General features: G+C 45.8%; 2 protein-coding genes across 11 annotated transcripts in view; one reads left to right on the top strand and one right to left on the bottom strand.

The window, feature by feature from the left end:
* Positions 1-24,328, bottom strand: part of nbeaa (neurobeachin a) — a 174,111-nt gene that overhangs the window by 16,927 nt on the left and 132,856 nt on the right. For all 10 annotated transcript variants that reach the window (XM_072702183.1, XM_072702177.1, XM_072702179.1 and 7 more), the window contains 5 exons: positions 22,410-22,546; positions 5,967-6,084; positions 5,756-5,858; positions 5,412-5,527; positions 3,239-3,351 (listed from right to left, as the gene is read on the bottom strand). In XM_072702183.1, coding sequence (XP_072558284.1) covers positions 3,239-3,351; positions 5,412-5,527; positions 5,756-5,858; positions 5,967-6,084; positions 22,410-22,546 — 587 coding nt within the window. The remainder of the gene's footprint in view (positions 1-3,238; positions 3,352-5,411; positions 5,528-5,755; positions 5,859-5,966; positions 6,085-22,409; positions 22,547-24,328) is intronic.
* LOC111840445 (putative nucleotidyltransferase MAB21L1) lies at positions 19,271-21,511 on the top strand. The gene has a single exon (XM_023805267.2). It carries the CDS (start codon positions 19,656-19,658, stop codon positions 20,733-20,735), a length of 1,080 nt encoding a protein of 359 aa, XP_023661035.1. The 5' UTR covers positions 19,271-19,655; the 3' UTR covers positions 20,736-21,511.

Genomic DNA, 24,328 nt, shown 5'->3' with positions numbered 1-24,328 from the left:
CACACATTCATGATTTGTTTGTCTGTGATGGGTTGGTGCTCTCTCCTGGATTTCCTGCCTTGTGCCCTCAGCTTTTGGGATAGGCCCCAGACCCTGCATAGGACATGCCAGTGTAGAAAATGGAGGCATGAAGGGATGGATGGATGGATGGATGGATGGATGGATGGATGATTTGTCCAAAGAATTCAAAAATTCCATATTTGTGTTACGCAACGGCATATTCCTTGGGAAAGGGAGTTCTATTTATGGCTGCACCCCCCACCCCACCCCACCCCACCCCCCTAGCAATTCTGAAGCTGCAATCGGTGACTCACCAAAAGTGCCACCTACAGTTTGGCCCAGCAGCAGAGCTGTAAACTGAGCTCGCAGACTGACATCGCTAACCTCTGCGTGAGGTGCCTCTCGGTCCCGGGGTGAAACAGGGAGGCGGAGTAGGCGCTATATGCTGACCTAAATTCAGCAGAGTCACGCTAGACGTCCAGAGTCTAGCCTGTCTTCCCAGGCCCCTAATGGCTGCAGTGGAGACGGGAGGGTTTAATGTGAGGATTTGACTGCGAGGCCCCAGTATGCTTGCAGCAGCCCAAAAAAACGATCTCTCCGGGGGTATCTGCAGGGACATCCTGGGGATTTGGCTATAGGGGCAGAAGGTAATCCACCCAGCTTAACCCCAGATTGTTTTGTCCATTTACAACAACATGTTAGACGATGGGGGGAGGTGGGGGGGCGTTTGATGTCAAACACAGCTCCAGGTCCATTCTGACAGCGGGAATGGCGGATAAGGAGCGCCTGCTGCACACCCAAGTGCCCCCCGCTGATGATGTCATTCGCAGCAGACGCAGCTCGACTGTTGGAAAACCCAGAGGCGCCAACCAGCTTTTCCCAGCATTTGCAGGCAGACAAAAGGTGGCCATTATCACTTCATCATGGGCCCTGGCTCCTCCGAAGGCTTTATGGCAGCCATCTTGACCCAGCACTGCCAGCGAAACCAAAACAGGCCGCACAAAACCACTACAGAACTGGGTGTATCGCTCAGACTGCTTAGCAAAAATGGAATAAAAACTGGAACAAATAGTTTCAGCAGCACTGAGTAAAACACTCAGGCGAGTATACTGAAATGAAAAGAAACATCCACAGAGAGCTCCATGATGGGATTTAAGTGAGTATACTGAAATGAAAAGAAACATCCACAGAGAGCTCCATGATGGGATTTAAGTGAGTATACTGAAATGAAAAGAAAGAGCTCCATGATGGGATTTAAGCGAGTATACTGAAATGAAAAGAAACATCCACAGAGAGCTCCATGATGGGATTTAAGCGAGTATACTGAAATGAAAAGAAACATCCACAGAGAGCTCCATGATGGGATTTAAGCGAGTATACTGAAATGAAAAGAAACATCCACAGAGAGCTCCATGATGGGATTTAAGTGAGTATACTGAAATGAAAAGAAACATCCACAGAGAGCTCCATGATGGGATTTAAGTGAGTATACTGAAATGAAAAGAAAGAGCTCCATGATGGGATTTAAGCGAGTATACTGAAATGAAAAGAAACATCCACAGAGAGCTCCATGATGGGATTTAAGCGAGTATACTGAAATGAAAAGAAACATCCACAGAGAGCTCCATGATGGGATTTAAGCGAGTATACTGAAATGAAAAGAAACATCCACAGAGAGCTCCATGATGGGATTTAAGCGAGTATACTGAAATGAAAAGAAACATCCACAGAGAGCTCCATGATGGGATTTAAGACCTCTGCTGTTTAAAAACAATCGTCAGAATTGGGGAAGCAAATTTATATCACAGTTTTGAGAACTGGGCCCAGGGGTCCAAGGGTTGTGAAGGCTGAACTACCTTGAATAGTATGACCTCCCTTTCATCTCCCTTTAAGAACCATCCTCAGTGAGGCTAACACGATCAGACTGGCCCGGGGGGGGGGGGTGGGGGGGGGTTATTGGGATCCAGGGCAATTTACGAGGTGATAACAGCCCAGACTAACAGCACTGAGGCCGCTTCTGGCTGGACAGGTAGCCGCAGAGAGTCTCAAATACTGTGGGGCCGGTCAGAGTGCAAGCCTGGCGCTGCGCTGTCGGGCCAGAACCTCAACTCCAGATCTGAAACTAAGGCCCGTTCAGCACATATTTCAGTGTCAGTCCTTCCCAGGTCAGTGCAACGAAAAGCACAGTAACTGAACCTCTGTATGTAGGCAAAATGTTGAGAGGACAATGACAGCAATAGAGTTACACAATTTTTGGTGGTGATAAATAAAAAATGAGGATGGGGGGTGACCTGGGGGTGTTCCATGAAGCAGGATTTCTCATTTAACTTAAGTTAGAAAGTCATGATCACCCAATAAGAGTTTAGGTAAGGAACATTCCTACTGGACAATCCTTCTAGCCTAAGTTAACCCAGCTAACTGAGAAATCCTGCTTTGTTTAACACCCCCCTGGTTCTACAATGGACAGCCCTCTACTCACCTTTCTCAAAAATTACCTCTTTAATCATACATGATAAACAGGAGTACAGTGGGTATCTGCTGGAAGCGTCTAGGATCTAGATGTTTCTTTCTCAGGTTCAGAAGCAATGATACTTCAATCTGGGCTGTCTGACCTCAGCTCAGTCCAATAAACCAGAGCCATGAGATAACACTGCGGTAATGAGAGCTATCGAGCATCCAGGATGTGATGCACACAGCTCTAGATAAAGAGCATTGTGGTCACAACCAATCTGCTGTCTCAGAGACTGACAGCATGGACGAGAAGTACCTCTTCAATGTGAACACCACCCCCCCATCCTCCCCCAGGTTCGGTGATTCTGTCACTTGTACACCAGTGACATTCATATTGCCATTATTTGCACAGTACTTTCCAGATCAGGAACGCGGCCCGTCTGTCATTTGGTGTTACCGTCACAACGGAGGCCGAGGGAGACGTGTGAAACGCCTCCGTGCGGCAGGTGAACTTGTTCTGAAGGAACAGACACGTCTGCGTGCTTTAATTAAGGGTAGGTGGGAACCACTCACAAGGAACAACAGAGACTAGGAAATGACACTAATACCCAACAGAAGCTGAACGTTGCATTTTGTCATTCTTGTAAAATATATTTCGGTTGACTTGATTTACTGCGTCCCTCCTTTTTTCTTGCACTTCTTATGCAGATTTATGAGACAAGAGGACACGTGTACATGGAGTGTGAAGCAGATGACCAAGAAAACAGCTGCCACAGGGTGGACCTACCTTTGAGAGATCTCTGAAGTTCCCGGGCAGGGTGAGATCCAGCTCCTCAGACTCGTAGTTGGTGAGGACCCAGGGAAAGACAGGGTACTGGTTCAGGTCATTGTAGGTCCGTCCTGGGGGGGGGGGGGGGAGAGAGAATGGTGAGGGTAGGAGGGGGCTGTAGCTATGAAGCGAGAGGAGAATGTTGGGTTCACGACGGAGAGGACTTGAGCCTGATATTGACCCTGTCATCTGAGATGCTGTCCTCACAAGTGAATCAAAGTGAAGGCATGGAAGTTAATATCTGGGAGCCTCACAACGTGTACAGCACATCTGTACAGCCAGTCATGTTAGACTAAGTGTGGTCAACCATTCGATAGGGAGCTGAAACTGAGGTTTTAGCTCAACTGGAAAATATTCCTTGGTGGTGTGCAGCTCCTTTTAAGTTTATTTCATAACGGTCCTACAGCGCCTGACGGGACAGCCGTGGAGGTTACCATGGAGATGTCCCACATCGACAGCTTTGCCTCTCCATCTCAAGCCATTGTAGCGTTTTTTTGTCTTAATTGACAATGTTTTTGGTTTTGCCCATGTTTAGTGCTGCAAGAGCTTAAACTATCGAATACGTTCTCATATTCGAATACTGAATTTTATTTCTGGAATATTTCCTTCCACCACAAAGGTACTGAAACGTCATCTGGAGAATTCTCCCATACTGTTTGGGTGAGTGCGATCAGTGCTTGCACCCACCATCTACTCTGTTTACTTGGTCGTATGTTATGTGTGGTTGTGTTACAAATGAGAAAAACTATACTGGTGCCACTCCGTGGTCAGAATATGAACTACATGTGAATTTTGGGTATTAATGAGTTATTCATATGCAGATTTTTCTTCAGTTTTTTTTTTCCTTTTTTTTTTTTACTGTTCATTCCCTCGGGGTTGAAGTCAGAGGGCTTCCGTCCAGGGACACAGTGATAGACACGTGACTTCATTCTCACAAAATGTGCGAAGCCTTTCCTTGGGTACGCACCTAAGCTAATTACACGGCGTTAGCATATTAAAAGCGGGGAGTGGGTCCCTCTGAGGGAGGCCGACGGAGGTCAGAGTAGGAGGCCTGACAGGAGCAGAGACGGCACCGGGGTGACGGGGACGCTAATGACGGCGAAGCAGCGTTTAATTAGGGCCCCGCTGCCCGCATGACAACACCCCCCACCCCCAACCCCATCGCGCCCGTCATGACGAGACAGCGACACCCTGACACCCTACATCCCTCCCCACCCTGGGGGTTATTAGACTTTTTTTCCCAGCACATTTGCAGTGCGACTCCAGAGCTAATTAGACGACCGGCGGCCATGGATTTGCGATCACATGGCGAGAAGGGGGGCGGTGAAGGCGTCTGGCGTCCGCAGCTCACATCTCTATAAATCTCTGCCTCCGATTATGGAGGACGTGGGCTCACAGGTCAAAGTAAATGCAGAACAACTCAAGGGGAACGATTCAGGGGATTCCATTGCATGCTGGGAAATACACAGGGATTGACATAACTGGTACGCAAGTACACATTCACCTTTAAAAGTGATGCGCGTGGCAATCGATTGTTGTAACAGTATGTATCATTTTTAAAGGTGAATGCGTACCTGCATACCAGTTATGTCAATACCTGGAAATACGGTATGCCTTATTAAAAAGGAATCATTCAATAAATAGTGATGCCACGGCAAGTGTGTGAAAGTGAATTCTGAAGCTCAGGGCAGGCGTGATAAAGCTTAATTTGTAAAAACCATGCTTCTAAGGACAATGTGATTATGAAGACTCCTTCGTATAAGTGTGGCCTCCACTCCGCTGGTGTCGCAGGTGTAATCCTACCCTGAGGGACAGCCAAACCCCCCCAGGAGCGTCAGGATGGGGTGGGGTGGGGGGTTCACAGCTTGCTGTCAACCTCTCCTATTGCCAGGCGCTTGATGGCAGAGCCACGAAAATGAGGTTTTGTTGTTATTGTTTCCAGACACAGAGGGAAAACGCCTTGTTGAGTGTAATAAAGTCTCAGCTCCAGATGGGGCTGTCATCGGTGGCAGTGATGGGGGGGTGGGGGTGGGGGGGGGTGGGGGGTAAAGCACCTGGGGACAGCACACGCAGAAGGGAATCAATCACGCAAGCATGCACACACACGGGGGTGGGAAGGGACCGCACTCACCTGCAATGGTGTTGAGGAACATGAGATACTCAAAGTTGGAAATCTCTCGCCTCTGCCAACGCTGGGTCATGTTGGAGGACTTAAAGAGCTGCCGCGGGGTGGCTAAAGAAATCCGTCTGTGAGGGAGGAGGGACAATCAGACCAGCATTGCCCCCAAGCCATGCCTTCTCGCTCGGCCAGAGGACAGTGGTGGGACAGTAGGGGTATGTTACAGGGAAAATGCCGAACACATACGCAAGAATAGATGATGCTATATTGTTGTTTCAGGCAGAGCCTGATACATACGCCCACTGAAACAAGCACACGGAGTGGATTTTAATAGGTTTGTGTCAAGTATACCCTACCTGGCTTGGGGAAGGCCGTAGCTGGTCCCTACACCCACCCTCGGTAGGCTGTAGACCACCTTCTTTACTGTGGCCTGGTCAGGGAAGTTGAACATGACCGAAGCTGGGAGGGGGGAGGGCATACCAAGGATAGTTAGTTAGTTATAGTGCAAAAATCAACACCGACGACGAAGATAGACCAAATTGGAGGGTCTAGACCAGATTCTCTTACTTCTGTTGGCCATAAAGACCTCCAGGGCCGTGTTCTGCAGCAGGTAGCGGCGGGAGAAGACTGCCCGGATCTCGCTGAACATCCACTTGCCATGCAGGCCCTCGGAGTACGCCAAGACCTGCAGAGGCAAGCACAGGGGGACCGTCGGTGCCATGTCCGCGCCTCCCGGTTTGACGTCCGCGCCATGTTCCGACCCCCGACATGCCAGGCGGGGAACACGAAACACGAATAGCCTTCTGACTCTTCACCGGAGTGAAGTGAGCGCAGTTTGACACGTGGTCGCCCCGGCCGGCGATCGGATTTCAGTGAAATTAGCCATGATTACTGCGTGATTACCATCACTCAGACCATATGTTTATATAAACCCGCAGTTAGACTCTTAGCAGTTACTCAAAAGCAGCATTCTTTTCAACTTCAGTTATGCTGGCAGTAATGCGATACTGATGGGGAGCTCTGAGAAGCAGATGACCTGGACCCTGTTTTTTAAAAATTGCTTTTAACTGACCCCTGCTCTCAGCCAAGTTTTCGGGCTCCGTCGGCACGGCGACTGTGGTAATGGCGTAGTTCCCGAGTTTTAACAAGGTGCAAATCTCTGTGACTCTGGCAGAGAGGCAGACAGTGAGCTTGCGGAGAGGAGGGGGCGGAGTGGGGGAGGAGTATTAGTCAACTGCCATCGCTCACGGTTGTCGACATCCTGGACAGAATTCCTTGTTACGTGCGGCTGATCCGACATATTGCCCGTACCTCTTCATTCTGCACTGTACCCCGCACGCACGCACGCGCACACACACACACACACACACACACACACACAGATGAATAAATCATTACCAACCAGAACGGTGCCCGACAAAAATGTGACTTGACAGGACGAGGCGCGGGGTCATTAGGAAGCTACACGGCTTCCTGACTGCAGCTTCAAGGGAAGGGGGTCGTGATGTACGAGACCCCCCCCCCCCCCCATACATATACACAATCTCTCAGAGAAAAGAGCGAATTAAATTCTGTCCCAATAGTCACATGACAGTTCATCAAACTTAATCAGAATTCTGAACAATAGATCCACAAACTCCTGGGGTTAAACAGAGTGCCTGGGGTGTTACGGGTCAGAAATGCCAGTGTTATTGTCCCAAGCCAAAATGCTCCTGCTCAAATAGCTGCAATGGTCACAAGAGGACAGGAGAACTGGGCTGACTGCGGCACAATTGTTCTCTGAGGGAGTAATGAAGAACTCAAAGTGAAAGTCAAGGTTTGGCCTACAGGTGCCCCCCCCCCCCCCCCAACCTACAGCTGGTTAACCTTACCCCAAGCATCAGGTTCTAATTAAGTTCTAGGGATCAAGGTGCTGTGTCCAAGACATCATTACAGAACAGATCTCTCTGCAAGCTGCCCCTGTGGGTCACAAAGTCCTGCTGTAAACTATGACCAGTGGTATCTGTTTCTATCCCGGGAGATGGAGCTCCTGCAGGACAACTGAAAGGGGGGAGGATGATGTTTTTCTTTGGGGGGTGGGGGGTGGTATTTGGATTGTTCTCGCTACTAAAACAGGCCATAACACCATGGGGTTAGGCTGGTCATCCAGCACCTCCAGAACAAACGGTGTTGAAAGCTTACAGTAGTCTAGGGGAGTTCTATGGAGGATTTGGGGGGGCTGGCTACCCCCCCACCCCCCATGCTGAAAGATGGGAAAAGGCACGCTTCCAGAGGACACATTCCCAGCAGCGGAGCCCCAGTCAGAATGCCTTCCTGCTGATCTCATACACTGTCTCATTTCCATCCAAACGAAAGTAACATCATACTCACTGAGGAAGCTCAGGCAGCCAGACAAGCGGCACACAGGCTGCGGGGCTGCGTCCCAGCGGCAGGACCGGCGCTGTACGCTCAGCACACAGCGCAGAACCGGCAGGGATTCAGTGTAAATGGGCCTAAGCGTGCGAGTGTACCGTATGCCCGAGTCCGGGCTGGACACTGAACAGAAGCAGCTGATGCAGAGAAGAGGGATCTTGTTGAGAGGAAATGGACTTAAACACAGCGAGGAGGTATGAAGACAAGAGCAAACCCATTCAGCAGCCACATGTGGGAAAAATGCACATGAAAAGGGAAAAAATGTCACAGTAAACCCTTTAAGCATAGCAGCCAGAGGTCAGGGTCTGGGAGTAAAATAACAAAACAATCAGCCTTGAATAGGATTCTGAAAAAAACATGTAATTTTAATGGTCTGCTCACCTGAGTTCCACTGGCACGTTCACACCCCTCACAGCATGTAAATGCCATTTTTACCTACTGGCTTCACTGATGTTCCTTCACCGCTGTGTGCAACTTCTGTGACGTTATAGGGCCTGACTGCTAAGTGCACCTCTGTCCTGGAATGGGGCTCACACGCGTGCTAGTGCTGTATCTAAATACGCACCTTCAAACAATGTCCAGATACCTATTACAGGATAGTTCCCGAAGCCCTGGATCACACTGGGCATTGACTTTTTTTAATTTTTTAAAAATATATGCATGAACAATTAAAACTCTGAAAATGTGTGGCCTTCACCTGCTGCCTAAAAGTGCCTTGGGGGGGAGGGTGGGTGTTTTTCCCTGCTTGGTCACAATGGAGGTCAGAACACACCACAATGGATGGGATGAAAATCTCATTTTCTGGTAGGCATTAAGAAAAGCCCCCTTACAACACAACCCCCCTGCGAAATTTAGGGTACCCCTCTACTGGTGCTGTCCGAGACCAGTCGAGCGTGTCAGGGGAATGACTAGTGCCTCCAGCACAGCACCCCCCCAAGACGGGCCAAACAGCTGGATTAATCAGCCCCCAGCAAGGAAACAGACACACGACTAGCCTGTCACTATGGCTGATATTGAAGTGGGGACTGCCGACCAGTCCTCTAAGCCTGAAATTGCTGTTTGCAGCAACATGACTTATGCTCATCATCATCATCATCATCATCGTCGTCATCATAATACACCAACAGCTGCATAACTACTGCAGCAATCTGCTTAAGAGGGCCGTTTCCGGCACCGGAACCCGTGCTCCCCCAAACGCTGGTGAGTTCGTGCACGGTAGAGAGATGGCGGTGGCTCAGCGGGCTCCTCAAAGCCAATGAGCCTCACTTGTCCTTCATTAATTCCCCCCCCCCACCATCCCCCCAGCACCTTTGTTTTGACTGTGCCCTCCACGAGAATGTAACACTGACACTGCCATCCATTATCCTTTTGTCCACATGAAACGGCTCAATATGTTACAGGCTCCTCTCATAATTCTTCCTGCCGTCAGCAGTATATCATCCAGAAAACACCCCCCCTCCCCCCCCCACAGACCACAGTCCATAAAGATCATAGACACCGCCAAAAAGAAGAGGGTAGGAATCACTGGGGTGCTTTTTTTCCGTTTCCCTGGAGCTCATCTGTCATGGGTGTCGGTGACCAGCACAAACATAGAAAAGTGGGAGGGGCTTTCACTAACCAGTAGTGTGACCCCCCCATGCTACCATGTAATGACCTGAGGCAAACCGATTAAGCCATACCTGCCACGCTGCCCATGATCGGCCAATGGGTACCAGTGCTAACCAGTACGCCTCGGGTGGTTGGACTGCACGCTCCCAGAAAGGGCATGGATCACATCCCAGACAGGAGCAAAACAGATCAAACCCCATACAATGAGGAGACCAAGGAACTGTCATGTGGCTGGATAGATAAACAGATACACTTTACTGATCCCAAGTGGGAGATAGTGGACTGACTAATCTGGCCAATCACACCAAACACAAGGCAATCAAGGCAATCCAAGCAGCCTCCATCAGTGCTGGAGACCTGATTGGTACTCTCTTCTTTGTCAAACTATAAAAAAGAGAGAAATGTAAGCTGTTTCCAAGGATTTTGTATAAACAAACAATTTTTTTTCCTAGTGGTGAAGTGAATATTACAGGAGAGTAAAATAATCCCCCCCCCCATACCTGAATAACAGACACAGGTGTTATCCCATCATTCTCTGAGGCAGAGTGAGTTTAGGACAAACTTTGAATGAAATGATGTATTCAGTCAAAACACTTGTGTGGGCCACACAGCGCCATACTTGGGGATCCACACTGACGATTAAAATCTTAGCTTAAATCCTGCCCATGACCCCAGTGTCTGGAATCTGCTGACGGTTCCCACTGATCCGGGGTCAGCGTGAGGTGGCAGCTCTGGAGCTGGAGGTCGTGTTGACTGGTTAGCTAGCTCCTCAGCTTCAGAGCCTTTACAGGAACTACTGGCCAACTGCCAACCGAGCTCTATTTTGTTACATAGGTTGTTAAGCTGAGAGTCCCAGAGGAATGAGAACTCTCTGTACATTGCTTAGACCATGGCCAAGGGTCTGAGGTCTGTATTCCGCTGAATTCCATCAAGCAAGCAGCACATTTTAAACCAAAGCTCCTTCGATTTCATCCCACGACATTTCAGACTGCAATCACCTTCTTTCATTGCTCAGCCGAATTTCCTAACCCACTGAATGAAGAAATTAAAGGTTGCCACCAACTACATAAGGAATTACTTGCTACATTTGTTCAGGGAAGTGGAAAACGACTATAGTGCCATTTGTTTGCTTGTTTATACCCCCGAAATGAGCATCATGTGATTCCCCGCTATGTAACCTGCCCCCGCCTCCTCGCCTGTCATCAGGAAGTACGCTGATCTAAGATTCAGGTGGAGCTTTGGTGGGCATGGAGACCAACAGGGTTTTTGAGGGGATGGTGAAGGTCTGCTGCCATCGCGTCAAATTAACGCCTCCACGGCAATTCAGCTACAAAGCCCCGAGCTGCAAATTCACTGGCAAAATTGGAGGTGTGACCCCAACCCGTTTCGCAGGTGGCATGCGAAAGCAGCCTCTACCTGAGCCGGATGACACACGACAGCGGCAGGACTGTGACAGTCATAAGTCCGATCCAAAAGACGTTTGCCCTGTTAACAAACACAAAGATCGGTACACCAAGTGCAAACAACAGTGTCTCGTTTCAGATCAGCCATTTCACAAGAGAGTGAAGGAGCATTGACGGGATACAGAGGGAGCCACACTTTGGCACCAACAAGCCAGTAACAGGTAAGGCCTCAAATTAGGCCTGGGTATCAAGTTAGTTGCAACTGCCCTGCAGATGTGCCCTCCTTAGGACCTAAAATGCATTTTATCTTGCCTTTTCATTGAGCTGAAGTCTCTAAGAATAGCTATGAACAGAAAAATTTTTTAAACTTGCTGGGAGAGTGTTTTATGTGTACAGTCAGCATCCCGGGTGACTGTTAAGCATCATATCTATATGCTGCAACAGCAAATTACATAATCTCAAATAGACTCTAGTTAGAACTCTCAGCATCTCCTAAATGGGACAATTACTCATCATTCCCAACAGCATTTAAGCAGCATGCAGCATATTGGTGAATGAAGTGTGTGAATCCGACACTAGAGAATTCTGTTGTACCACTGAAAAAAAGGCAACAGTGCATATTATTGTGCCAGTATGCCCACAGCTGTGTCAGTGTTTACAAGGAGGTCAACCTGGCATAAAATGGGAAACCCCCCCCCCCCCCCCCCCCACCGCACACACTTCCTATGCCTCTAAACCTCCCCAAGATAAACAAACAAATATACAGACATCTATTGCAAGAAGATCAATCAAGTTAATTGCAAAACTTGCGGGAGGGGGGCTAATAACAACAATCATGATAATATCTAATTATGTTGGGGGGTGCGAATGGAGGATTAATAGCAGACAGGTGGAGAATGTGATGCAATTATAGGATCCGAAATTAGTTCATAGCCTGCAGGCAAACCTTGGCAAAGTGAGGGGGGGGGAGGCAGGGAGGAGGGGGGAGGGGATGAAAAGCCAGCAGAAAGCTACAGAACAACACAAAGTAAGCGCTGACTGTTTAACTGAGGAACGTGAAGAAGGTACTTTGCTGAGCCCAGATGAAAGGAGAGCAGAAGCCACACAACCAGTCAGAGGGTCACCGCCCTGCCTCCTGTGGCATTTAGTAACGGAAAGTCAGCCATTCTGCTCAGCCTGGCTCTTCCTGTTGTCCCAGACCCGTTTCTTCTATTGCCCTTCGTAAGAAGAGTATGGGGGCAAGTAGAAAACCTAATAAATTACTGGTTTAGATTTCAACTCATCTGTTATTTGGGTATAACCAACCAGGCTTCTACAGACAAGCCATCTCTCGTTTTTGATCGATTGTCTCATACTCTCAGCCTGCAGAACTCTAAGGCAGGGCTGGCCATATCTGGCCAGCTGTTCAAACCCAGGTGTGAGGACTCTTCTGCCAACCAGTCCTCTAATTAGTAATTTAGTTAGCAGTGAAAACCCACATATTCAACGACTCTCCTCTAAGTACTGGACCAGCTCTTGGTAATAGTAACATGGGGACGCCATGTTGGTTGATGAGGTTTGTGGACCTGACAGACCCCACTCTTCCACGTGTCTCATGCGGCATCCCATCTGCTCCTGGCTGTGCTCTGCCTCTCCATCCCACTCCTCACGTGCACAGTGACGATAAACCACATCATGGGAATCAGGGAGAAACGCTGCAGGTTCTGAAGGTCCACAGAGCCCAAGCCGGCCAGCCCCGAGCTCCTCTAAGTGGCCAGTGGTAAACAAGACCCAGGGCCAAAAACACGACCCAGTCTTCCCCAAAGGAGTGTCAAACCGAACCCCTTCCGTATCATGGGCTGAACACGCATTACAGATCTGTCCAGAGGGCTACCCCAAAATGAGCCACAGATCAGCCATCCTGCCACTCCTGTCTTACGCATGATGCCGTGTCACCCTGAACACACACTTAACCTCCAGTCAGAGACACCCGCATTTACTGGGGCCCCATAACAAATCGGGATTCACTCACACTATTTATCTCACTCCCAATTTCAAACCCACCACCTCCTCCCATCAAACTTTTCATCAATGTCACCAAGTTGACTGACGAGGGGGAGGAGTGGCAGGTGCAGGAGATGGGTGGGCGGGGCCATGGAACATCCCACATCCCATTTGCTCATGCAACAAGCAGCCGCTGATAGTGAACAGCACGTGTGTGACTGATTACCCATCAATAGAACACCCGTCCTGCAGACGGCGGTAAAAGAACAGGGAGGCAGCAGTGTAGGCCTGCAAATCATTGAGAAAACAAGCCAGGCCTCAGTGGCCTAACTAATGAGGCTCCGCCCCCTACATGCCAGGTCCCGCCCTCGGCCGCACACACACCAGCTGCCCAGGGCACACAATGAGGCGTGAGCACCCTGTTCATGAACTCCCACCGCTACTGCGGAGAGTCCATAAAACGGCCGGCAGGCATGACAGGGCGTGGCGGGGGGGATGGGGGGGGGTCAGCACCCCACAGCACGGACCAGCAGATGACACAGATGGAGCAGAAACCGCACACAAAAGGCGAAGTCTTTGTTCAAGCCGGGACTCCTTTCAAGAGCCACTCAAGCAACAAATTAGGGAAATGGGGCCAATAGGCGTGTGTGTGTGTGTGTATGTCTGTGTTCTCTGCTCTTTTCTCTGGCCCAGACCCTCGACACAGTCAGTAAAATCAGATTTACGCCCGGCTGCTGCAGGACTGCTCTCCGACATGCTTGTTAAAGGCAAGGCTCTCAAAAGGAGGGCAAACAATTAGATGAGCACGGCTGCTACTGAAACGAGGTAAGCGCTTTGTTACGGATCAGTGGACTAGAACAGCCCCAGCAAAAAAAAGAAAAAACAAACAAAAAAAGACTTGCAAATCTGTTACATTTCTGTTGGAACAGTTGCAGGTTATGGTCAGGTTTGCATTAGGCCCATCGCTGATGGTGCTTCTGTAACAGAGACAAACGTTTCAAATTCAGAACAAAGAGGAGGCAGATCAACAAGCCCAGACAAGCTGTTTTCAGATTTCTTTATATTAAAAACTTGACCTGTGAGCGATCTATACTTGCTTTACTGGATGGCACTGCGTAGCTCCTGCCCCAATACCGCTTACACTCGTACCTGGGCTTTCACTGGAAGCTCAGCCTATCTGCTCTTATGCCTAATCGACTCTTTGACAGGCGTATGCTTGTAATACGCCATTTGCCTCACTTGTACGTCACTTTTTTATATAAAAGAACCTGCTTACAATACAGATGCTCCTCATGTTACAATGTTGCAACTTTTCAATAGAGCGATAGTGAAGCACATTAATGGCAGCATCCACCCAGCCATGCTTCCAGTCTCTGTAGCTACAGAGTTTAACAATGTATCAGTGTATAAGGTGCTTTTTTCTGTTTAACCAAACTTTCCCAAGCCCATTATGTCTACACAGTTTCTTCCCCCAAGCCATCAGACTCCTGAACAATTAGAGACTGGACTCATACACACACACACACACACACACACACACACACACACACACACACACACACACACACACACACACACACACACACACACACACACACACACACACACACACCTTTATACAGTCCACTACCTCAGTAACATTTTGCACAACCCATTGCACTGTTGCACTTTACACTTAGCTTGTCTTACCTACTACCATCTCTTCTATTTCTTCTATTGCACTTTTTGTCTGGTGTAGCACTGTTTTTGCAATGTCTGCACTTTTTGCACACTTGCACTTTATGTAGTATTGTGCGGATGTAGTGTTATATGTAGCACTATGGTCCTGGAGGAAGGCCGTCTCGTTTCACTATGTACTGTATTACTGTATATGGTTGAAACGACAATAAAAGCCACTTGACATTCCAAAGTGTGTCATATCATATTATATTCATATTCCACCTATGATATTTTCAACTTATGATGAGTTCATCGGAATGTCACCTCATCGTAAGTCGAGGAGTATCTGTAAAATCAACGTGTAAATGAATATGAGACCTGAATGCAGACATTTGCCTTCACACAGACCGAGCGTTAGCAACCCGCTAACATTCGTGACGCATGCTCCTCCTTCCCTGCTCGTCCTTGTTCCTTCGTATGTGTTTGTCTGTGATGATCCAAAACTTCTTTGGCACACGCCACAGACAATTAAGACTCAGATTCTTTTGCATTTTTAAATGACATGAAATTACATGAATTATGAATTAGCCAAAGCAGGACAACGACACATATTCTTCAGTACGGTACCCAAGGGGAAGATTATGAAAGGCACGATCTTATTAATCCCATTTAAAGCCAGCTTTCGGTTTTCTCCACATGACACACACGGGACTGTCTGAGGACACCCACAACCTCTCTGCTGCAAAGCGTCAGCCTGCTTCACCCCTCCCCCAGTGCCTGCCCACTAAGAAAATCTGCATACAGAAGCATTTGTCATCATTACCTCCAGCAACGACAGTTACCACTAAGCATCTCTGATCCCGAGGACCAGCAATCATGAAGCAGTCACCATTCATTTGGGCTCATCTGCAGGCACATGCGTGCACACACACACACACACACACACACACACACACACACACTGGCATCTAGCCAAGAACACTGGTTATCCCTAACCTTCTAATTTCATACAAATTTAAGCCACAGCAATCACAGACACATTAGCTACTCAGCAGCAACTAAGAAGAATGTGACAATGAGTGTGTGTGTGTGTATGTGTGTGTTTGTGTGGAGGGTCAGGCAGGTAAATGATGGTGGTTTAAACAGTCCTACCCAGACGCACAGATTAATCACCCAGTCTTCAGGGACTCTTTCATACTTTCACACAATCACTTCGATCCTGGCGCTGAGACAATGGAGCAGTAAAGCGCTTAGGGAAGCTGTCACAGGATGACCCTCAAAGCGCAGGGACACACAGGGACCTCGCCAGCGGCAAATTAAAAACAAGCCAGGGGTAGGGTGAGCATGGAGGGGCCTCAGCAGCCTCACACACACACGGAGAAGACAACAAAAGACGTACGACGAGACTCGCACTCGGTTACCATGCCCCCCCCCAGGCGGCATATCTATGACTCTCAGCCCTAACTGAGCAGAGAGAAGGCATCTCTACAGAACAGGTGAGAACCAGGGGAACATCTGCCCACCACCTTTATCGTTTAGCCATTTATTTACTTTACCATGGATTTCATCAGCCACTCTGATCACTGCCCAGCTCCCGGTGCGAAAAGAAAACGAATAATACAAAGAAAACAACAAGCAATAGACAAAAACTGTGAGCATATCAAAAAGTGCATGCGGCAGGGGGTGAAAAGTTTAATCCCGCACCCTCAATAGTGTCCACTTCAGCGGTGACGGCTCAGATCTTGGGAACAAGTGGATTTGCTTTCACGAGCTGCACCAGACGCCCCTAAAGCCCCGTTCTTTCACAGCATTAGGAAAGCGGCTTTAAAATAATCACACCACACATGAGATCGTGATCAACAAGCCGGTAATCGGCACTTTGACCCTGCGGATGATCCACGTGCTGCTGTCTGCAGCCTTCTGAGGTCCCACTCGCACACAGCTAGTGCAGTGTGGAGGTGAGGACACCCCCAGAAAGGTGAGCTGTGAATGCAGAACTGCCCCAATTTGCCATCTGGTATGAAGACAGCTAAGGGAAGAGGGTGAGCGGTATGGCAGAGCCCTATTATCTAGGATAACTGAAGACCATGACTCAGAGTTCCTGAAGTCAGGTCCCTGCTTTCTGTAGAGCGATAATGACACGTCCTTCATCTTTGATGGGCATAATACGCGAGTCTAAAATGGGCTAAGTACGGCAGAACCTGGGACATGGTCTTAAATGTACCATCCAAACCCAAATCAAAAGTTTTTAGCATATTTTAACGATTGCCAGAGTTTTGAAAAGCCAGAAGTCTTCTGGAAGAGAACGGCCAAAAGTAAGAAGGTTAAAATCCCAACAAGCAGCTGACATCCCATCTCGCACCTTTCGTGCAAGAACGGAGCCCAGCCTGACCCCATCCGGACCGGACCCATCTGTGCCAAGTCTGGATCACTGGCACCTCTGGGCACATGACTTTGGTTAGCAATCAACACTCTGGCCCTGAGAGGCCTTCTAGGGTCCCGCATGACAAGGGAGAAGGAGGAGATAGTTAGGTCAGGAGGAAGGGGGATAAAGGTTCCCCACAGTAGGGGGGGGGGGGGGTGCAGGCCTGCACAGCGTTTTTCGGATATCAGCGTCTGAAACAGATACTGAACGTCCAACCTGGTCTGGATCTAATAAAAGATGTTACCTGCTGAGAATGCAGAGACGACAAAACCAGTGAAAATCAGTTTGCGGAATGAAGAGGGAGAGAAGTAAACCTTTTACTGCTATTTCTATGTAGAGGAAAAATCTAAATCAAGCCAAAAGCAAGCCAAGAGAAAAAAAGCAAAATAAGAATATTTTTGGTTATAAGCATGTATTTACAATGCGGCAGTCTGAGTCTGATGTTTTATCTTCATGGAATCTAAGAATCTCAAGAGAGCCACCACAGACTGCTTTATGAAGCATTACATCGCGGCAGAATACAGTCAGTCACACTGTGAAAGTAACAATTATTCATTGGAACAAAGCAAATTAAAATGGGTCCAAACTGCCTTTAAGGACACCCCCCTCCATTTCTGCTCAGCTTTCTGGCGCTCCGGAAAATGCTTCAGCCAATAACCGACATACACTAGAGAAAATTGTTAAAATAATGAGGATAAATTAAACCACGCAAAAGGAGAAGGGGCAACACCCCCCCCCCCCCCCCCCATTTTTTAGTGGCTATTGGGGATACCCACACAACAGTCCAAAACCGGAATCAAACCACGTTCCAATGTTCGAAAACGGGGGGTGCTTTTCGGTGTGCCTGACTGTGCATTTTCCTTATGAACATTATTATGACATAATGAATAATATTAGACATTATAAAGCAGTATTTAACATGTACAGATTAGCACAATATGGTTTTTTCACATTACAATACTAAAAAAAAAAAAACAAATATAAAAAATATCGCTTTATTGTTTTTTTATGTGCGATTAAGAGCACATAACTGCTAAAAGCTTTCTCTGGGTAAAATAAATACAAACAAACCGTTCGTCTTAAAGATTTAAGACGCGTCTTTAAGATTTAACGCGCTCAGATTTGAATTGCGTTTAAAGTGCATCTTATAAAAGACATTTGAATCCGAATAGGGAGGCGACATTCTTAATGCCTATTCTTTGATGTAAAAAAAAAACTACGCACAAACCAGCAATAATCCATAATACGATGAACATCGGGAGAACCAGCCATCGTTTAATAACGAAATTTATTAAATACTCAGACATCTTAGGAAATGGTTATTTGAATAATGTAGGCCGACAAATATATATTTTACACTAACTGTTGTACAATACAAGTAGTTTTATATAGATTCAAAAATCAGGTTTACGAGTAAAAGTACATCGATGATTGTTCTGACCAATTGTGATCCAGTAAACCAATTTATATTTACAAGACAGGAACAGTATTTTATTGTGTTTGTGCCTCTTGTATTTTGTGAATTGTAGATAAACTATTTTATTTTAACCAGTGAAGATCGCAAAATGAAAACTGCCCTCTAAGCCTCAAGATAAAAACACTAAACAGATTTTAAATAAAACAAAACACAGTATGAAGTAGCAGCTACAATAACTGAGAAGTTAAACACGAGTGCTGTGTCACTTCTTCACAATCAGACAGCGACAGTTTACCTAGCTGCGAGTAGGGTGAGGTGTTACGGCGTGAAAAGGCCGAAAATAAAGGTACCATATGATTTAAGCGTAGACAAGTTACCGTCAATACTATACAACAAAACTATATAAAACAAAAATCATTAAAAATCTTACAACAAAATAATTTTAAAAAATCTTTAAAAACGATACCTGAAACATCACAAAATAAATACTAATGAAGAATTTAAAAACACTCATTACCACAACAAACTGGATTTCAACCCTACATACATGTTAAACGAATTTTTCTATAATAACACGTCTAAGGTGAAAATTAAATGTTTTTAATCAAAAGCAAAACAAAAAAGAATACTTTTACTATAACAACGGGGTAAAGAATTTCAGAAATATATTCTGCACGTAATTCAGACGAGCCCATAAATGTGACCTTCTATAGTTTATAATTACGCTGCTCCGCATCCGCAAACACACGCTTAAACTGCCGCTCGTCAAATTGCATGGGCGTGTTCGCGCGGATTGATGCACTCCTCTCCTTAAGAGTGATTATGTATCGAGAGAAATTATTAATTTAACGGTCGATAAACTACACGCAATGACGAATGCGAAGCCGATTGGGCTCCTCCTGCAGTACCCCTCCCTTAATAATCTTGCTGGCGCTCGTCCCCGCTTTTAAACACAGCACCACGAGCGCAAGCACGAGCGCGATGCTCTTCCTCTTCACCAAGTAGCAGAGCGGTAAGCACAGATCATATAAACAAAACAGGAAGGAAAGGCTGTTTTTCCCACTACTTCAAATTATGCATGGGTCCAGTTGTAATTCTTGTCGCCTCGTGATTAACTTCTAATTACCGCAACTCAGAATTAAAGGATTTACCTTGAAAGGCTGTCTGTGGTAAAGGCTGATGGATTTACAGCGAGCGCGATCTGAGTAGGTTTGCTTTTATTTTAAAGACTCGTTTTTTAAAAAATTGTTTACTTTGTTCTCTAACATTGGCCCCAGTGCGCAACAGCCGCGTTGGATCCCACAAATTACTGCGAGACTCCGGTGTACAATCCGGATCTCTGCCCAAACATGATAGCGGCTCAGGCCAAGCTGGTGTATCACCTGAACAAGTATTATAACGAAAAATGCCAGTCTCGGAAAGCCGCGATCTCAAAGACAATCAGGGAAGTATGCAAGGTGGTGTCGGACGTCCTGAAGGAGGTGGAAGTTCAGGAGCCCCGTTTCATCAGCTCCCTAAATGAAATTGAGAACCGTTACGAGGGTCTGGAGGTAATTTCGCCGACTGAATTTGAGGTAGTCCTTTATTTAAATCAAATGGGAGTCTTCAACTTCGTGGACGACGGTTCGCTTCCAGGCTGTGCGGTGCTGAAGCTCAGCGACGGCCGAAAGCGGAGCATGTCCCTCTGGGTCGAGTTCATCACCGCCTCGGGGTACCTTTCGGCCCGTAAGATCCGGTCCCGGTTTCAGACCCTTGTGGCGCAGGCAGTGGATAAATGCAGCTACAGGGACGTCGTCAAGATGGTGGCTGACACCAGCGAGGTAAAATTGCGGATCAGAGACAGATACGTGGTGCAGATCACCCCGGCTTTCAAGTGCACCGGAATATGGCCGCGTAGCGCTGCGCACTGGCCTCTGCCCCACATCCCATGGCCCGGACCAAACAGGGTGGCAGAGGTCAAAGCCGAAGGCTTCAACCTTTTATCCAAGGAATGCTACTCGATAAATGGGAAGCAGAGCTCGGCCGAAAGCGATGCCTGGGTCTTGCAGTTTACCGAAGCCGAGAACCGTCTAATCCTTGGAGGGTGTCGGAAGAAGTGTCTGTCCGTTCTTAAGGCTCTGCGCGACCGTCACCTTGAACTTCCAGGACAGCCGCTCAATAACTATCACATGAAAACGCTGGTGTCGTATGAGTGTGAAAAGCACCCCCGGGAATCGGACTGGGACGAAAACTGCCTGGGAGACCGCCTGAACGGTATTCTCTTACAGCTCATTTCGTGCCTGCAGTGTCGCAAGTGCCCGCATTACTTTCTGCCAAATTTAGACCTATTCCAAGGCAAACCAACTTCAGCCCTCGAAAACTCAGCTAAACAGACGTGGAGATTGGCGAGGGAAATACTCACCAACCCCAAAAGCCTGGAAAAACTCTAAACTGAAATAAAAGTATTTTTAAAAATCAGAAGATGCGCCCGCGTACATCAGTCGGTATGTCTTGTGGCCTGCGTATTTTCAACTGATAGCAGGGAATTATTTTGCCAATATTTCTGTTAGTAACGTGAAGTGAGCCAAACATATCATCCGTGGACTACAAAAACATTTAACATTTTTTTGTCCAGATAAAACCAACCACGGCTACAGCAATCATATACTAACAGATGGGTCGATGTCGCCATACATTTGCCCGGTCTCGACACGCTTATTTTCTTTGTACAAAACCTTTTGAGAATTTCGGAATGATTCCGTTTATACCGTATTCTTAATTGCATAGATTGTGTTCCAGTTGTTTAAAATGGTGGATGTTTTGTGGCATACATTGAAATTAAATATTCGCTATTTCAACCGTTTTATAGTTGCCATTAAATCAATATAAAAAGTAATAATATTTTTAACTTTGCCTACATTGTCCTTCAAAAGTGCTTAAGAGTTTACATTTCTATGCTAAAGTTGTAACATTCCATGAATATACTTGAAATTTTATTTAAATATATTCGAACATGAATTTGTCTGTTTATATGATTATGTCTGAATATATTACCATTTAATATTTGGTAAAAAATGCACTTGAAATGCACTGGAGTATTACATTGTGATTTTTCTTACATTTTCTGTGTTTGAATTTATTTAAAAACAAAAAAGTATTACTTGTGTCCGAAATCGATATTAAAATTGCTGCGTACTTTGATGATTAAACAAAAACCACACTTTTAGTTGTGTGTGTCTGTTTATCTGTAGCTCTGGCAAAATTGCAGCAAAATTAAGTTGGTAATATTTTATTTTTTACTTAAACATAGGAGTAAAGTTAATATTGGTAAATTCAATGTTAACAGTCTGAGAACCGAGTAGAACCATACATATTACATCACACGCCTAGAGTTTTATAGAAATACAAAAAAATCATTTAAAAAAATTAAGAAAATCCTACTTAATCTATTATTTTAATACTGCAGACCTAAATAATGAATGTAGCCTATATTTTAATTAGTGAAATATTTTAAGAAAAAAGACGAAATGCAAATCAAAATATACTGACTTTTCCTGTAAAAATTCAGTAGGTATGACCGAATATGCGATGAGCCCGTTAAGCAGACGTGCCATTATTTTTTATTTCCGTCTAACTTTTTTTTCTGTGCAAGTGAAAATACACACAAAATAATGACTTGTTCCAGTTCCCTACAGGTGTCAGCCGGTCATAAACACATACAGACAGTACTTAAAACAGTCGCACTAGCTCGCGCGTCCCGTTTTCGTAAATCCAGAAAGATTTTTATGAGCGTACGGTCCCCCGAGACAGCCACGCTGTTATTTCTGCTCGCCAGAGAGGTTGTTGTTCAGGCCTATTACTCAGATATTTATTACGATACAGTAAAATATACGGGTCATCGCATTTATTAACCTTGTTTATTAGGGATGACTGAATTGGAACCATTCTGTTTATTCGGGATTGATGTTTTTGCACAGGCTGTCAACACCTTCGCAGTAAATGTATAATGAATCACCGGGAAGGGAAGGATATCTTCAGCCTATACGTCGCGCAAGTACAAAACAAAAATAATTTCAACACAACGGCATTAGGTGATGGGAGAAAAATGCAGCGAACACACTTACTTTTGCGTCGATCTTCTTGAATGCGGGATCATCTTCGTCCACCTCGAAATAGATCTCGGTTGTAGTGATGGAAAGCGTGCCGCGAGCTACTACGACTGGGGCCACGAGCTGAGCAGGGGTGCTGAGGACCACGGGCCCTGGAAAGTGACAGGGCAAAATGAGTAAGATAGTGCGCACGCCTGCAATATGGCTGCAAGAACGGATGCAATTCAAACTCTGGGTTAATAATTTTTAAAGAAATGATAAATGTTCTAAATATAAATACAATAAAAAGAATATAAAAAAGGTCTAAAATAAGTTATGCACATGAAAAGGTTATTATATGAGAACAATTCTGCAGCAGAGTAACAACTGAAATTCAAAGTTCGACAGAACCATAGGTCCTAATATAACGGAACTATATTCATCATTGATCGTGATGTTCTAAGAAGCAACAAAGTCAAGATTAAAAGACAGTTAAGCTACCCCGTATGAAACACGTTTATTCATTCACAAGGCATACCCTATTGTATAGCAAGTATAATAATTATACTTAGATACTTTATAATTTCATACTTTGTGGCTATAAATATGTTATAATTGAAAGACAATCGGTAAAGCGCATTAAACCTATCAAATATGTTCTTAAATCTCTGAACATTGTTTTTCCCCCCAGAGACTTCAAGATTACTTTCTGGAAAAAAAATCCATAACCGTTTGGTTCGTGGGCCACGCTAAGTCTATTTTGAATATTTAACGCGAATATGTTAAACTATCTGTGCACGATTAAGGCAGCATACGTAAACATTTTCCACTTTCTGGTAGGCTGTTACTATACAGTCACGAGGCTAGGAATCCCGAACCGCATACCAAAAGCTCATTCTGGGCCACCAACCCCAATACTGCTGGCATGTTTAAGGTCCACTGTCCACGTGTGGACCCCCTAAATCATACAGGGCATCGACCAAATTTACAGCGCCCTCGCTGCTATACTGTGTTACAACCACTTCGGTGACTTAATAGTAAGGAATCTAACTATGCGCTTTAATAATAGTAAGTTACAATGTTTTGCGCCGTACCCAGCAGGCTAACGACAGTAGTCATTTGATGACTATTCCCTGTTGGTTATACGTTCTTTAACCCTCAGTCTTCTGGCATGTTGCACTAAACAATAGAGATGCATACAAAATAATCGTTATCTTAAAATTAGTGTATTTATCGATCTAGACTTTTAAGAGCAAGCTTGTCTCTTTATGTAGGTTACTCAATCATTAAACCCGGAACGTTTGGTAAATTACAAGTGGGTTTGGGTTTCATCTCCCACAGGAGTCTTTCGCGGCGGCGTTGGGCACGTCCCCGTCGCCTTCCACAGATCTTTCTCGTATTACCGTGATAGGCAGACGTTCTCTTGCGTCTTCCACAGTCTTTTTCAACTAATGCTTTGTACAATTAATCATTATATAGTTGAATATCTTATTTAATAGAAGATGAAAGGACCCATTTTAGAAAAGTTCCATGTTATTTATCAGATAAGATTACGGTCGCTTTAAAAATCACACAGCCTAATATTTTACGCAACCATTCAGGATAAATACATCAGTAAAAGAAATGTGAAATGAACACCGCTTCGAATATATAATTATATATTTTCCTTCATTCAAATACAAAAAGTTTCATATTAGAAAAAACTAAAATGATCAACCATTTAAAGCATCTATAACATTTACGACAAATTACACGGGTAACGTTTATTTTTATTTTGTTTAAATGTGTCACTTATTCCGAAAACATGTAGGCCCAGTACATGCTTTTCGATTTTACTAACTTATATTATTGATTAATTCCTGTTAGCGTTTAAATTATAAGTTTCCGTACTTCCCAATTCTACTAATTCTACTAATATCTTACAATAAATTTTGCGTTTCAGCTCCCCCTTCCCG

This window comes from Paramormyrops kingsleyae, chromosome 18 (assembly GCF_048594095.1).
Source record: "Paramormyrops kingsleyae isolate MSU_618 chromosome 18, PKINGS_0.4, whole genome shotgun sequence".
Classification (NCBI taxonomy): Eukaryota; Metazoa; Chordata; class Actinopteri; order Osteoglossiformes; family Mormyridae; genus Paramormyrops; species Paramormyrops kingsleyae.
The sequence above is the reverse complement of the archived record's forward strand: the minus strand, read 5'-3'. Positions and strand labels throughout refer to the sequence as shown.

Bases quoted from the DNA above. Each gene is read 5' to 3' on its own strand.
- LOC111840445 (XM_023805267.2), top strand. From the start codon at position 19,656: ATGATAGCGGCTCAGGCCAAGCTGGTGTATCACCTGAACAAGTATTAT.